The sequence below is a fragment of the Cetorhinus maximus genome, chromosome 3 (genome assembly GCF_964194155.1).
Source record: "Cetorhinus maximus chromosome 3, sCetMax3.hap1.1, whole genome shotgun sequence".
Classification (NCBI taxonomy): Eukaryota; Metazoa; Chordata; class Chondrichthyes; order Lamniformes; family Cetorhinidae; genus Cetorhinus; species Cetorhinus maximus.
In genome coordinates, this window is record NC_135881.1 from 194,951,937 (window position 1) to 194,966,423 (window position 14,487).

General features: G+C 46.6%; 1 protein-coding gene across 1 annotated transcript; it reads left to right on the forward strand.

Annotated features, from left to right (window-relative positions):
- Positions 1–895: 895 nt before the first annotated feature.
- On the forward strand, positions 896–14,183 carry LOC144679148 (chemokine XC receptor 1-like). Its single transcript, XM_078539509.1, has 2 exons — positions 896–989; positions 11,717–14,183. The coding sequence occupies exon 2, from the start codon at positions 11,773–11,775 to the stop codon at positions 12,871–12,873; it is 1,101 nt and encodes a 366-aa protein (XP_078395635.1). The 5' UTR covers positions 896–989; positions 11,717–11,772; the 3' UTR covers positions 12,874–14,183.
- Positions 14,184–14,487: the final 304 nt, after the last annotated feature.

The window sequence follows — 14,487 nt, forward strand, 5'->3', positions numbered from 1 at the left end:
AAGACATCGTGCAGCTTGGCATCCTCTACTGTTTCCATCAGGGATCTGGATGTAGAGTCCAATCTGCTGTCGGCCCTGCCGGATCGTCCAGCCGCACTGCACCACTCCCAACCACATTGCTTACTACAGTGGCAACACTCACAACACTGACCTCCCACTGAACAATACTACAATAAGTAACCACACTTCATTAAACCTCCTTCTCCTCATGCTCACATACTCACTATTACAACCCTCACTATCCACAATTTACATCTCATACAGTTAACTCGTCCATCATCACAGCCACATCCTCCGAATACTCAGACTGTAACTATCACGCTTTCTTGCAGGAGAAGGTGTAACAGTTCAAGACAATAAGTTGCCACCGAATGATAATAAGCACCCCTCTCACCCCTTGTTGTGCAACGTACAGCAGACATTGACAAATCTGGATATTGACTCAGCAGTGCACTGCAATGGTTTGAGGGTGCCCAGTGCAATACTAAATGAATCAGCAAAGTGTTAAAGAGCAGAGTTTCTCTACCATGAGCAAGGAGTTCCTTAGTATACAGGTATGTTGAAAACTATTCTGCCATTGGCAGATGGAAACAGAAATTTGAGGGTGATGGATACCCTCAGAATTAACTTCCACAAACTTAAGAAACGCTGCTACTTAGGCCAGTAGCGGCCAGAGAGGAGAAATGATACAACAGTGCTGAATTATTCTGAAACGATACAAGAGCAATGGTTTCAATTTCCAGTTCTCCACAATGTAATTATTGCTCAACACACTTCTCTTTTCGACCTTCTCAGAAGGACACATTCTGCACCAGTCATGCTGGACATGGGTGATTCATACCAAAACTAGCTGCCAGCTAACTATCTGCAAAACACATCCGCTCGGTAACCAACGGCTCTCGAAAGATCATAATCATTACAGATGAGAGAGGCAATCAGCCCAACTTAATTCATCCATCAAGTATCTGTGTGAAGAAGCATCTCCTGAGGTCAGTGCTAAAGTTACTCTTAAATTTCAAACTTTAATAGCCTTTGTCTGCTCCCAGATTAGTCTTTATCATAGCAGTTGCTGTCCTAGTTTCCATCCAGGTCATCTTAGAGGTTTCTATTGCAGGTTGAAAGCCCAAGAGAGAGTTTTAACCCTCCCTGCCTCCATACCCCTCACGCCTGACTCCAATGCTCCAATGTTGAAATGTAGTGGGACTTACCTATCCTGGGCAAGAGTCAGTTAACTACTGTAAAAGGTTAACTGCAAGCAGATCACTGGCTGGATGTTAATTAGATGTGGTGTGACTGGGTGAATGGCTGACCAACTGAAACTGAGTCGTACGTGAATGTTATTTACAAAATATATACCTGTCAGAGCGCAGCAGAGCCAACTGATAACAATGAGATATGTAGGTGCAGAGGGGAAATCAGTGCAGAGGGGATATCCATCAGAGCGGGGTACCCATCAAAAGAGGATATCGGTGCAGCGGGGGATATCGGTGCAGCGGGGGATATCAGTGCAGCGGGAGATATCGGTGCAGCGGGAGATATCGGTGCAGCGGGGGATATCGGTGCAGAGGGGGATATCGGTGCAGCAGGGGATATCGGTGCAGCGGGGGATATCGGTGCAGTGGGGGATATCGGTGCAGCGGGGGATATCGGTGCAGAGGGGGATATCGGTGCAGCGGTGGATATCGCTGTAGCGGGAGATATCGGTGCAGAGGGGGATATCGGTGCAGAGGGGGATATCGGTGCAGCGGGAGATATCGGTGCAGAGGGGGATATCGGTGCAGAGGGGGATATCGGTGCAGCGGGGGATATCGGTGCAGCGGGGGATATCGGTGCAGAGGGGGATATCGGTGCAGCGGGGGATATTGGTGCAGAGGGGGATATCGGTGCAGCGGGGGATATCGGTGCGGCGGGGGATATCGGTGCGGCGGGGGATATCGGTGCGGCGGGGGATATCGGTGCAGAGGGGGATATCGGTGCAGCGGGGGATATCGGTGCGGCGGGGGATATCGGTGCGGCGGGGGATATCGGTGCGGCGGGGGATATCGGTGCGGCGGGGGATATCGGTGCGGCGGGGGATATCGGTGCAGCGGGGATATCGGTGCAGCGGGGATATCGGTGCAGCGGGGGATATTGGTGCAGAGGGGGAAGGAGGCCCTTAGTAAATTAACCAAAGATTCAAAACTAAATTATTTACTTTTCTTTTAACAATTAATTGTTTGATTGATTAAGGAGCTACAGAACTAGAAATAAAAGTGAATGAATAAGATACAAGGATATCAACCTAACTTTACATGATAAAAATTAAGCAAATGATAAGTGAACACAATAAGGGAATGAAATAGGCCAATTAAACTAAAGTGGCCAATAAAAATGACACAAATTAAACCAATCAAATTAAATCCATCAGATCGTTAAGATGCAGTTAGCTCTAGGAGAGAATAGATGATGATAGCATAATGCAGTGTGTTGAGGCTGCACGTGTGGGAAATAATGGATAGTAAGACTGTCCTGGATGAACAGATCTGTAGAAAATGCCTGTGGCCTAGAAATTAAACAACTTGTACTTGTTATTCAGGCAAACACTCGTTGTAAGCTGGAGGTGTGAGCTGCCATCATATTGATTCAGGCAAAAAGTAATCAACACTCGGGGCCCATAGGACAGGCATTAGTCCCTTAATATAATCAAATAAGAGGCCTAGCTGCTGTTAGAAGACCCCTTCTGCAATATTGGTTTGTCCAGCGTTCAGGAAAATCAGGTTTAAATGCGGTCAAATTGAGGTCCTGAAAGGCCTGAACTAACAAAGTAACTGTTTGAAATATTCCTACTTAAATGTGAAGCCAGACTTCCAGACCCCCATGTTAAAACCACTGCTCTGGCCAACACCTCCCCCCGAACCCCCATCACGACCTTTCTGATCTCAGTCACTGGCCTCCCTAGTCACTGCTGACTAATATTTGAGCTCTCTTTCCAACTGGGTGCCCATGTTTCGCTGGTTCAATGATAGAGATGCCCAATGCCTAAACTCACCTGCATCTCAGGACCCATTCATGTACGGAGAGTGATCCTTGTATCTCGTGCATGCCTACCTTTGGGCATGCTTGTCATTTCTAGACTTGAATCATCTGCAGCTCCAGCTCAGAGTAGTTGAGCAGGTTTGGCAAATCAAAGACAAGCCACCTTGAGAAACACAGAGGAGTGCGTGACTTACGGTCAACATGGCAAGGGGAATCTAATAGAGTCATAGAGATCTAGAGCACAGAAAAAGGCCCTTTGGCCCATCAAGTCTGTGCCGGTCAAACAAGTACCTCACTATACTAATCCCATTTTCCGGCACTAGGCCCAGAGTCTTGTCTGCCATGGCATTGCAAGTGCAACGGAAATAAGGAAACAGGAGCAACCTCATAAATTGGTCCTGTCCAACCGATATGATGGCTGGAATTTAATGTAGGTGCCAGGAGTCTCGCCTGCCACTGTGGCCAGTAATGCACTCACCCAAGTGCCAGGGTCGCTGAGTACCTCAAGCCACAGCCCAGAGGTGAGTGAGGGGCAGGAGGGTCTTCAGCAGCAAGGGCAGGGGAGTGTCTGACTAATCTCATTACAGTTTTTTGAGGAGCGTCTATGGACGTTGTCTATATGGACTTCCAGAGGGCAATTGAGAAAGTCATGTTTCAGGTGTATAAGGCCTTGGTCAGACCCCAACAGACATCCAGCTTTGGACTCCAAATTTTTCTTGAGATATTGGCCTAGGAGGCGTTACAGCACAGATTCATACAAATGTCACCAGCGCTTAAAGGGTTAGGTTACGAAGACAGAGTGCTTAATATGGACGTGTATTCCCATGAGTTTGAAATTTGAGGAATGATTTAATTGATGTAAGTATTCAAAGACACGAACAGGGGAGAGAGCACATCCTGAGTGGGGCACAGCCAGAGTGGGTATTGGCAATTTGGTGCAAGGTGGGCATTTGATGCACCGGGGACGAGGTGCTCTTTGCATTTTTTCCTTGTTATCCAACTTCTCATCTCTTCAGTTCATGGGTCTTGCCCTGCTGCAGCAGTAGAGGCTACAAGGGAAAGGAATCACTGGTAAGTAGTGGGTAAGGTATTTACTACTTTAATCACTTATAGTTTAAGGTTTTTTTGTGGTTTATAGTTTGTATATTCTACAGTAACAAGGATCAGGAAAGAAGGGCCCCAGAGTAATTGACTTAAAAGGTTTAATTTAAAGGGATAAGTCATGGCAGGAGTGCTCAAAGCCGTGGTGTGCTCCTCGTGCTCCATGTGGGAAGCCGGGGACATTTCCAGTGCCCGGGACCAGCATGTGTGCAGGAAGTGTGTCCAGCTGCAGCTCCTGGAAGCTCAGGTTTCAGAGCTGGAATGGCGGCTAGGGACACTGTGGAGCATCCGCGAGTCTGAGAACATCGTGGATAGCACGTTTAGAAAGGTGTCCACACCGAAGGTGAAGGGACTTGAGGAAGGAAGGGAATGGGTGACCACCAGGCAGTCCAAGAGAAACAGGCAGGTAGCTCAGGAGTCTCCTGGGGTCCTGCTCTCAAATCGGTATTCCGTTTTGGAGGCTGATGAGGGTGCTGGTTCCTCCAGGGAGTGCGAACAGAGCCAAGCTTCTGGCACCACAAGCAGCCTGCCTGTACAGGAGGGGAGGAAGGGAGGAAGAACAATAGTAATAGGGGATTCTATAGTCAGGGGAACAGATAGGCGCTACTATGGCCATCAATGTGACTCCAGGTTGGTGTATTGCCTCCCAGGTGCCAGGGTCCAGGGTGTCACTGAACGGTCACAGGGCATCCTGAAGGGGGAGGGTGATAAGGCAGAAGTCATGGTACATTTTGGTACCAATGACATAGGTAGAAAGAGGAATGAGGTCTTGCATCAAGAATTCAGGGAGTTAGGCAGTAGACTAAAAAGCAAGACCTCCCAGGTTGTAATCTCTGGATTACTCCCAGTCCCATGTGCTAGCGAGCTCAGAAATAGGAGAATAGCGCAGATGAATACGTGGCTTAAGAGTTGGAGCAGGAGGGAGGGTTTTAGATTCCTGGATCACTGGGACTGTTTATAGGAAAGGTGGGACCTGTACAAGCGGGACAGCCTACATCTAAACCAGAGAGGGACTAACATCCTTGCAGGTGGGTTTGCTAGTGCTGTTGGGAGGAGTTTAAACTAATTCGGCAGAGTGAGGGGACACAGAATGTCAGCAGAATAGGGACACATCATAATACAGTAAAACAATTAAGTCAGAGGGAGTACAGCTACATTAAGCTTCAAGGGAGTAAGGCAAGGCTGGATGGCCTGTACTTTAATGCCAGGAGTATTACAGGTAAAACAGATGAGTTAAGGGTGAGGTTGGACACGTGGAATTGTGATATCGTAGCCATCACTGAGACATGGTTGAGGGAAGGGCAGGATTGGCAGCTCAACATTCCGGGATATAGAGTCTTCAGGCGAGACAGGGGAAGGGGTAAAAGAGGTGGAGGCATTGCATTATTAGTTAAGGAGTCAGTTACTGCAGTAAGGAGAGATGATATCTTGGAGGGGGCATTGAATGAAGCTTTGTGGGTAGAGCTTAGGAATAAAAAAGGGGCAGACACATTGTTAGGTGTTTATTATAGGCCCCCCAGATAGTCAGCAGGAAATTGAGGAGCAAATATGTGCACAATTTGTGGAAGTGTGTAAAAACAATAACAATAGAGTAATTATATTAGGTGATTTCAACTTTCCCAACATTAATTGGGATAGACATAGTGTTAAGGGCTTGGATGGAGTGAATTTCTTGAAATGTGTACAGGAGAACATTTAGGTCAATATGTACAGGGTCCAATAAGGGACGGCGCAGTGCTGGACATAATTCTGGGGAATGAAACTGGACAGGTGGCTGAGGTGGTGGTGGGCGAGCATTTTAGCGATAGTGACCACAACATGGTGCAGTTTAAGTTTGTTATGGACAAAGAAATGGACAAGTTGCAAAAAATGTTTTGGATTGGGGGAGAGTGGATTTTAATAAAATAAGGCAAGATCTGGCCAAGGTAAACTAGGAACAGCTACTTGTGGGGAAATCTACAGAGGAACAGTGGGGGGTGTTCAAAAAGGGAATGGGGAGGGTACAGGCTCAACATGTTCCCTCTAGGGTGATAGGAAAGAGTAACAAGCCCAGAGAACCATGGATGACCAGAGATATTCAGGTTACAATGAGAAGGAAAAGAGAGGCTTTTCACAGGTACAAGGGAAGCAAATCAGCGGAGGCATTAGTGGAGAACAGAAAGTGCAGGGTGGAGCTTAAGAAAGCAATTAGGAGAGCAAAGAGGGGATATGAGAAAACTCTGGCTGGTAAAAGTAGGGAAAATCCCAAGATATTCTATAAGTATATCAATAGGAAGAGTATAACCAAGGAAAGAGTAGGGCCCATAAAGGACCAAGGGGGCAATCTATGGGTGGAGCCAGAGGACATCGCTAGAGTGTTGAATGAATACTTCACATCCATCTTCACTCAAAAGAATGAGGATGAAGGTATTGAACTCGGGGAGAGAGACTGCGAGGTTCTTAAGCAAATTGATATAGGGAGTGATAAGGTATTGGAGGTGTTGGCAGGCTTAAAAGTGGACAAATATCCAGGTCCAGATGATTTGTGTCCCAGACTGCTGAGGGAGGCAAGGGAGGAGATTGCAGGGGCTTTGACCCAAATTTTTAATTCCTCTCTGGTCACGGGGGTGGTGCCAGAGGACTGGAGAACAGCTAATGTGGTTCCGCTATTTAAGAAAGTTTGTAGAGATAAGCCAGGGAACTACAGGCCAGTGAGTCTCACGTCAGCGGTAGGGAAACTATTGGAGAAATTTCTGAAGGAGAGTATCTATCTCCACTTGGAGAGGCAAGGTTTGATCAGGGATAGTCAGCATGGCTTTGTCAGAGGGAGGTCATGACTAACAAATTTGATTGAATTTTTTGAGGAGATGACCAGGTGTGTAGATGAGGGTAGTGCAGTTGATGTAGTTTATATGGATTTCAGCAAAGCCTTTGACAAGGTCCCACATGGGAGACTTATAAAGAAGGCAAATGCACATGGGATACAGGGTAATTTGATAAGGTGGATTCAAAATTGACTTAGTTGTAGGAGGCAGAGGGTGATGACAGAAAGATGCTTTAGTGACTGGAAGCCAGTGTCCAGTGGCGTACCACAGGGATCTGTGCTCGGTCCCCTATTATTTGTCATTTATATAAACAACATAGATGACTAAGTGGGGGGTAGGATTAGTAAGTTTGCGGATGACACAAAGATTGGCCAGGTGGTTAACAGTGAGGTTGAGTATCTTGGGCTACAGGAAGATATAGATGGGATGGTCAAATGGGCAGATAAGTGGCAGATGGACTTTAACCCTGAAAAGTGTGAGATGATACACTTTGGAAGGAGTAATTTGACAAGGTAGTATTCAATGAACAGCATGACACTAGGAAGTTCTGAGGAACAAAGGGACCTTGGCTTGTGTGTCCATAGATCTCTGAAGGCAGAGTGGCATGTTAATGGGGTGGTGAAAAAGGCATATGGGATACTTGCTTTTCTCAGTTGAGGCATAGATTACAAAAGTAGGGAGGTCATGTTGGAGTTGTATAGAACCTTTGTGAGGCCACAGCTGGAGTACTATGTGCAGTTCTGGTCGCCACATTATAGGAAGGATATGATTGCACTGGAGGGGGTGCAGAGGAGATTCACCAGGATGTTGCCTGGGATGAAACATTTAAGTTATGAATAGAGGTTGGATAGACTTGGGTTGTTTTCGTTGGAGCAGAGAAGACTGAGAAGCGACCTGATCGAGGTGTACAAGATTATGAGGGGTATGTAGAGGGTGGATAGGGAGCAGCTGTTCCGCTTAGTTGAAGGGTCAGTCACAAGGGGGCATAAGTTCAAGGTGAGGGGCAGGAGGTTTAGAGGGGATGTGAGGAAAAACTTTTTTACCCAGAGGGTGGTGACGGTCTGGAATGCGCTGCCTGGGAGGGTGGTGGAGACGGGTTGCCTCACATCCTCTAAAAAGTACCTGGCTGAGCACTTGGCATGTCATAACATTCAAGGCTATGGGCCAAGTGCTGGTAAATGGGATTGGGTAGGTAGGTCAGGTGTTTCTCATGTGTCGGTGCAGACTCGATGGGAATGGGCTGAAGGGCCTCTTCTGCACTGTGATTCTGTGATTCTGTGAAAAAGCCAGCATCTGTTTCCCATCCCTAATTGCTGTTGAATCAAGTGGCTTGCCACACCATTTCAGAGGGCAGTTAAGAGTCAGCCACATTGCTGTGGGTCTGGAGTCACAAGTAGGCCAGAACATGGAAGGAGGGCAGATTTCCTTCCCTAAAGGACATTAGTGAACCAGAGGGGTTTTTAGGACAACCAACTCATGGTCATCATCACTGATATGAGTCAGCTGCTATGGTGGGATTTAAACCCTTGGGCAGAATTTTCTGCCTGTTGGGCGGGCGGGGAACCGAACCCCGCCGGAGAAGCGGGCCGCACCGCCATTGACATCCGGCGGGATGCGCTGTGCGCTTCCTGTGCGGGCGGGGGGGGGGATTCCCTCAAAGCGAGAATGCGCTCTTCTGTGCATGCACACAAAAGAGCGCACATCTCCCTGAGGCCAAGTGCCGCCTCAGGGAGAGCGCTTACACTTTGAAAAATATTAAAAATAGAAAAAAAAATTCCCGAACATGTCCCTCTCATGTGAAAATGAACATGAGATGGGACATGTTCATAATTTACTGAATAACTTCATTAAAATTTTTAACACCCTGCATGGAACCTCATCCCGCTGGTGGATGAGGTTTCATGTTTTCTCTATTTGCCGCCGGGGCTCCTGGCCTGCCCGCCAACCTTAAGGTTGGACGGGCAGGTCCTTTAATTGCTTAAATGATCCTGTCAATGGCCTCAATTGGCCATTGACAGGTCAGCGGGCACACAGCTGATTTTGCTGCACCCCCACCTTCCTTCCTGACAATTTAAATGGGGCGGGGTGACGTCGGGACTTCCGCCCAACAGCATCCCGCGTGATTTTACGCGTCGGCGAGCGGGCCCTGCCTCCAGCTCGCCGACAGCAAAATTCTGCCCCTTGTCCCCAGAATATTAGTCTCAGCTTCTGTATTCCTAGCCCAGTGACATTACCACTACGCTACTGTCCCTGCTTGTCTTCTCAACCAGGGTTAAAACCTGCAATGAGAATTATCCTCCTCCAGTTTCTTATGGCCGCAACCAAACATGAACCATCATCTCCTACAAGAAAGAAGTGTGTTAATGTGTGCCCTGTAGTAGGTTTGGGTGATGTGGCTGGCATGGTTGAATAGCCGCCACTCTGTGTGAGCTGTGAGTTGTGGGGGTAAGGCTAACAGTGAGATGAAGTATATGAATTGAAACAGTCCTGCTTGATAAGCATTGTTGGTAGGAAGAGGTTCAAGGGTGTTGTGAATTTTTTAAAATTCATTCATGGGATGTGGGTGTCGCTGGCTAGGCCAGCATTTATTTCCCATCCCTAATTGCCCTTGTTCAGAGGGCATTTAAGAGTCAACCACATTGCTGTGGGTCTGGAGTCACATGTAGGCCAGACCAGGTAAGGACAGCAGATTTCCTTCCCCTACAGGACATTAGTGAACCAGATGGGTTTTTACAACAATCAACAATGGTTTCATGGTCATCATTAGACTTTTAGTTCCAGATTTTTATTGAATTCAAATTTCATCAACTGCCATGATGGGATTCAAACCCACGCCCCCATTACCCTGAGTCTCGAATGCTATTCAGTGATAATACCATGATACCACTGCCTCCCCAGCAGTTGATAAGGCTAGTGATCCAGTTGGTAGGGTGGGCCATTTGAAGATTGAACTCACCTTGACAATTCTTGTCAGATTATCAAACTTCTTTCTGCACCCTATTCATGGGCAGAATTTAATGGTCTCCTGCCAGTGGGTTTGCAGACTGGGGTTGGGTGGCAGGGGGGGGTGGTGCCATTATATAAACCTGGTGGCCTCCTGCTGCCCTCTCAACTGGGTAGGATATGTCCACAATTTTATGGGGGCAGGATGAGGCCCAGGGTGACCCGCTCACCCCTGCCAAAATTGAGGTCCTTAAGAGATCATTAATTAGCCACTTAAGGGCCATTCCCTGTCTGGCCTTAACTCAGAGGCCAGTCAGGGGCAGGGGAGTCAACCGGCAGGTAACCCTGCTCAAGCCACGGGAGGGAAAGAGGGGTGCCTCCCTCACATCAGGTATTCACCCCCTAAGGTCTGCCCCTGCCATCCTCCAACACCGGGTGATGCCACTCCATCAGGACCGCCTACCCCCTCTATCCAACCCCAACCCCCCCTCCACCAGGGTCCCCACTCCTGCCCCCACCAATGACCTTCAGTAATGACCTGCACCCTGGCTCTGGTGTTAAGATTCTGGGACTGCTTGTATCCACAGTCCCAGCAATGACCACCATTCACAATGGCGCAGCTGGGACTACAGAACTGTTTGGCCAATCTGTTTGGCCAGCAGCTCTCTGAGGTGGTACTCGTAGACAGCCAATAAGCCCTCCCCAGAGCTTTACATGGCTGAGGGTCAGCTGACAAGAGTTCCCCGCAAACTATTTGAGTGATGGGTCAAGAAACCTCACCAACCATTAAATTCTGCCCCATGTTGACGAAGCAATGCTCCTGGCATTGACCTCCTCTGCTACTTCCTCCCACTGCCGCCCCACAATATGCCTCGAGGGCCTCCTGCCTTCCTGCAGAGATAGTACATACCTCCTTCTCTCTACTTCATGCATCAAGGACTCCAGCCCAGCGTCAGAGAGTCTTGGTGCATGCTGACTCCCAAATTCGGTCTTTCTCATAGTATAAATTCAAATCCAGTTCACAAATAACCCCACCACATTACAGCCACAATGCACCTCCCATTCAAGAGTTTCCGGCTCCATTTAAGTAGCAGAGTCCACTTTTGATTTGAGGACCCCCATCCTGATCTGTACAGACACTGAACAGCTCAAGGTGGTGCTGAGTGCACACATTAATCATGTAAAACAGCAGGCACCAGGCAGCACAAATTTAAGGTGCTGTCTGCTGCATAATGAGTGGGCACGGGTTAATTGTGCACCATAATCCTCAGAAGAAGGACTATCCAATTTAATGCCCTCCTCCCTGGCCCTGAAGCCTTCCTTTTAAGTTTTATTTTCAACACATCTTAACATAAAACCCGGCATTCCATGAATTAATGACCTCGCATTACTGAGCAATTAATGGGCAAAACTTTCAACTTCTGCTTGGGTGTGAAACTAGCTCTCACAGCTCAATGCCAATTATGCAACTATTGGAATTGCCTTATCATTAAAGTCAATTGCCCAAATATTGGGTATGAAAAAGCCTATTGTGTTGGTCATGGAGTATAAGAGGGCTCTTGCTGCTGTGTATGAGGAGAGGCAATCTGGCGGAATGTAAGGGGAGTTTCCGTGAAGCCTCAATTTTGATCATGATGATATGGCATGTGCTCCCAGTCCTTATTTCATAGAACGGAACCATCCAATTGGAACATAACAAAGTACACAGCTCTCCAACAGCATGCCTTATACACTCCTTCAAACTTTACATCAAGGTAACGGGGAGATGAGAAAATAACCTTTAACTCCATTCTTACTTGTACAGTTTTACCAAAAGTATGTTAGATATAGATGTTTATTTTTCTCTTCCACAGTTTATCGTGAAGACCATTGTATCACCAACCAGCATTTCCTGTGTTGAACTAACACCATGGAACAGCCAAATTACAATTATACAGATTATGATTATAATTATGATCCAAACTCGACAGTGGACTACAGCAATTTTGTTTATTTGTGTGAGAATTTTGCTGCTAACTCATTTGGAGCCATGTTTACGCCAGTCTGGTACAGCCTAGCTTTCATTTTTAGCCTGATTGGGAATACACTGGTTCTGTGGATCCTGGTGAGATATGAGAAGCTGAGCTGTGTAACAGACATCTTTATTTTGAATCTCGTCACCTCCGATTTGCTTTTTGCCTTCTCTCTCCCGTTCTGGGCTGTGGATCATACATCTGGATGGATCTTCGGCAACGCCATGTGCAAAATAATGAGAGCAATTTTTTTCATCGCTTACTACAGTGGGATCATGCTGTTGACACTGATGACTATCGACCGATACTTTGCGGTGGTCCATCCTCTGACCGCTGTCAGATTCAGAAAGGTCCATTACGCTGGGGCAGCTAGTCTAGCTGTTTGGGGAATTAGTATCTTCATTACAATCCCTCAGATGATCTTCTGCCATACTGTAGCTAATGAGAATCAAAGCTCCTGTAAAATTACCTACCCACCCAAAAGTGCACATATATGGCGACTGTTAGGGTATTATCAGCAAAATCTTTTATTCTTCTTATTCCCCTTTGCTGTTATTGTGTTCTGTTACTGTAGAATTCTCAACACTGTCATTAGATGTAAAGCGAGGAAGAAACACAAAACAGTGAAAGTTATCTTTTGTATTGTGGTGGTGTTCTTTGTGTGTTGGACGCCTTACAATGTAGTCATCTTCCTGTTCTCTTTGTTCGAACTCCAAGTCCCAGAGTTCTCAACCTGTGAGATGGAAAACCATCTGACCTACGCGTTTTACATTTCCCGGAACCTCGCTTACTGCCACTGCTGTCTCAACCCCTTCTTTTATGCTTTTGTGGGTACAAAGTTCAGGAACCATTTAATCAGGCTGCTGAGTAAATGTTTCCCCTGTGCGAAAATTTGCAAAGAATACAGCAGCACCAACACCACCACTGCCAAACACAACAGCTCCCAGATTTGTTCAGATATCGACCTGCCCCTAAATTTGGCCAGGGTTGAAATGTAGGCCCAAAAATCTGCAGCCAGAATTTAATGGCTTGTTGGGGCAGAGCCTCCACCCGCCTCATTACATGGCCAATAGATGTAGGAGGGAGCAAGGCCGGGGCCTCTGAATGTCAGAGTTCACAAGTCTTGGGCCTTCACTGGAATCCAGCTGATGGTTAATGTAGACATGAGACAGGGCATACCACCCAGGCTCAACAGGGGTTCCACATGCCATGCTCGACAGCCTGGCCCTGCACAGAACCTGAAGAAAAAAAATCCTAGTAATTTGCAAAGGAAGGCTTTGAATTTTCTTCCAAGGAGGATACCTTACTTGCCCAACTAGCCCAAACCATCTCCTCAGCTCGGCTCAGCTCAGCTCTGCTCACCTGGCCTCTGCTGGTCTTCTCAGGGCCTCAAAAATGGTTGGTGCCTGAGAAACATCCCTAATGACATGGGCAGCCACCATATATAGAGAAATTAGGGAAGCATCTCAGAATGTTCAGCAGGGTTGTCAAAAAAGACTCCTGGCAGCACAATCCAAGGGTAAGTGTCTAGACTGCTGGCACCATGGATTTATAGCCTCACTGGTATTGAAGGAGAGGGCCTGATAGCACACCCACATTGTCAGAATAGATCAGCCTAACGATCCCTATGTCAACAGCATGGGTCGACCCGGTAATACCTTGCTCCCAAAACACATCAGTCTGATAACCCCGCCCTCACCAAAATGGGTCAGCCCAACATCTTCCCTTACCAAACTTTGACAATTCCCTTCACCAGAAATGGGTTGGCCTGATATTCCCCGTAACTCGAATGGTTTGCCCTGACAACCCCACCCTCAGCAGAATGGGTCAGCCCGACAACAACCCTCCCCCACCCCCAACTCCTCATGAAAATGGCTCAGCTGACAACACCATTCTCCCAAAGAAAATTATTCCTAATGTCTGAGTACAGTCAGATTATAATTGTGTACATATTGCGTGAGTTGGTTTTCTATTTTATGCACTTTAAATCAAATTATATTAGGCTGTACATGTAAAATGCATGGAATAATTTGCTGCACTTCAGCAAAAACAGTACCTGAAAATATAGAAAGCTATAAGGTGTTAAAATTATGTTAAATTTTCTGAGCACCAGCAACAAGTTACTCTTTCAGTGCCATTATACACTGGACTAACATTGCACAAGTTTTAGGTATGTGATAGCACTGCTGAAATATCTCACTGCTTCCACTGTCTCAGAAAGCTGAAATGTTATATCAATGTAAATCATTTTATTGAATGTTATACTTGTAGAAATGGAATGCAATAAAATAATTATCTGAAAATTGAATCAATATTGGATTATAATGTGAAATGAAAATCAATCAAGGAATGTGGGGAGTAAAGATCACAATGAAAAGGCTTGAATCTGCAAGACTAGGCAGGTGATGGTCTATGCAACTCATTGCTGCTTTGGTGGATTTAAACAGGTTTTACAAATAAAAGATAATCAAGTTGCAAGAGGTCAACGAAGTGATGGAACATGTATCACTTATTCGCCTATTTTCAGATAAAAGCAAAAAACTGCGGATGCTGGGAATCCAAAACAAAAACAAAAATACCTGGAAAAACTCAGCAGGCCTGGCAGCATCTGC

Bases quoted from the DNA above. Each gene is read 5' to 3' on its own strand.
- LOC144679148 (XM_078539509.1), top strand. From the start codon at position 11,773: ATGGAACAGCCAAATTACAATTATACAGATTATGATTATAATTATGAT.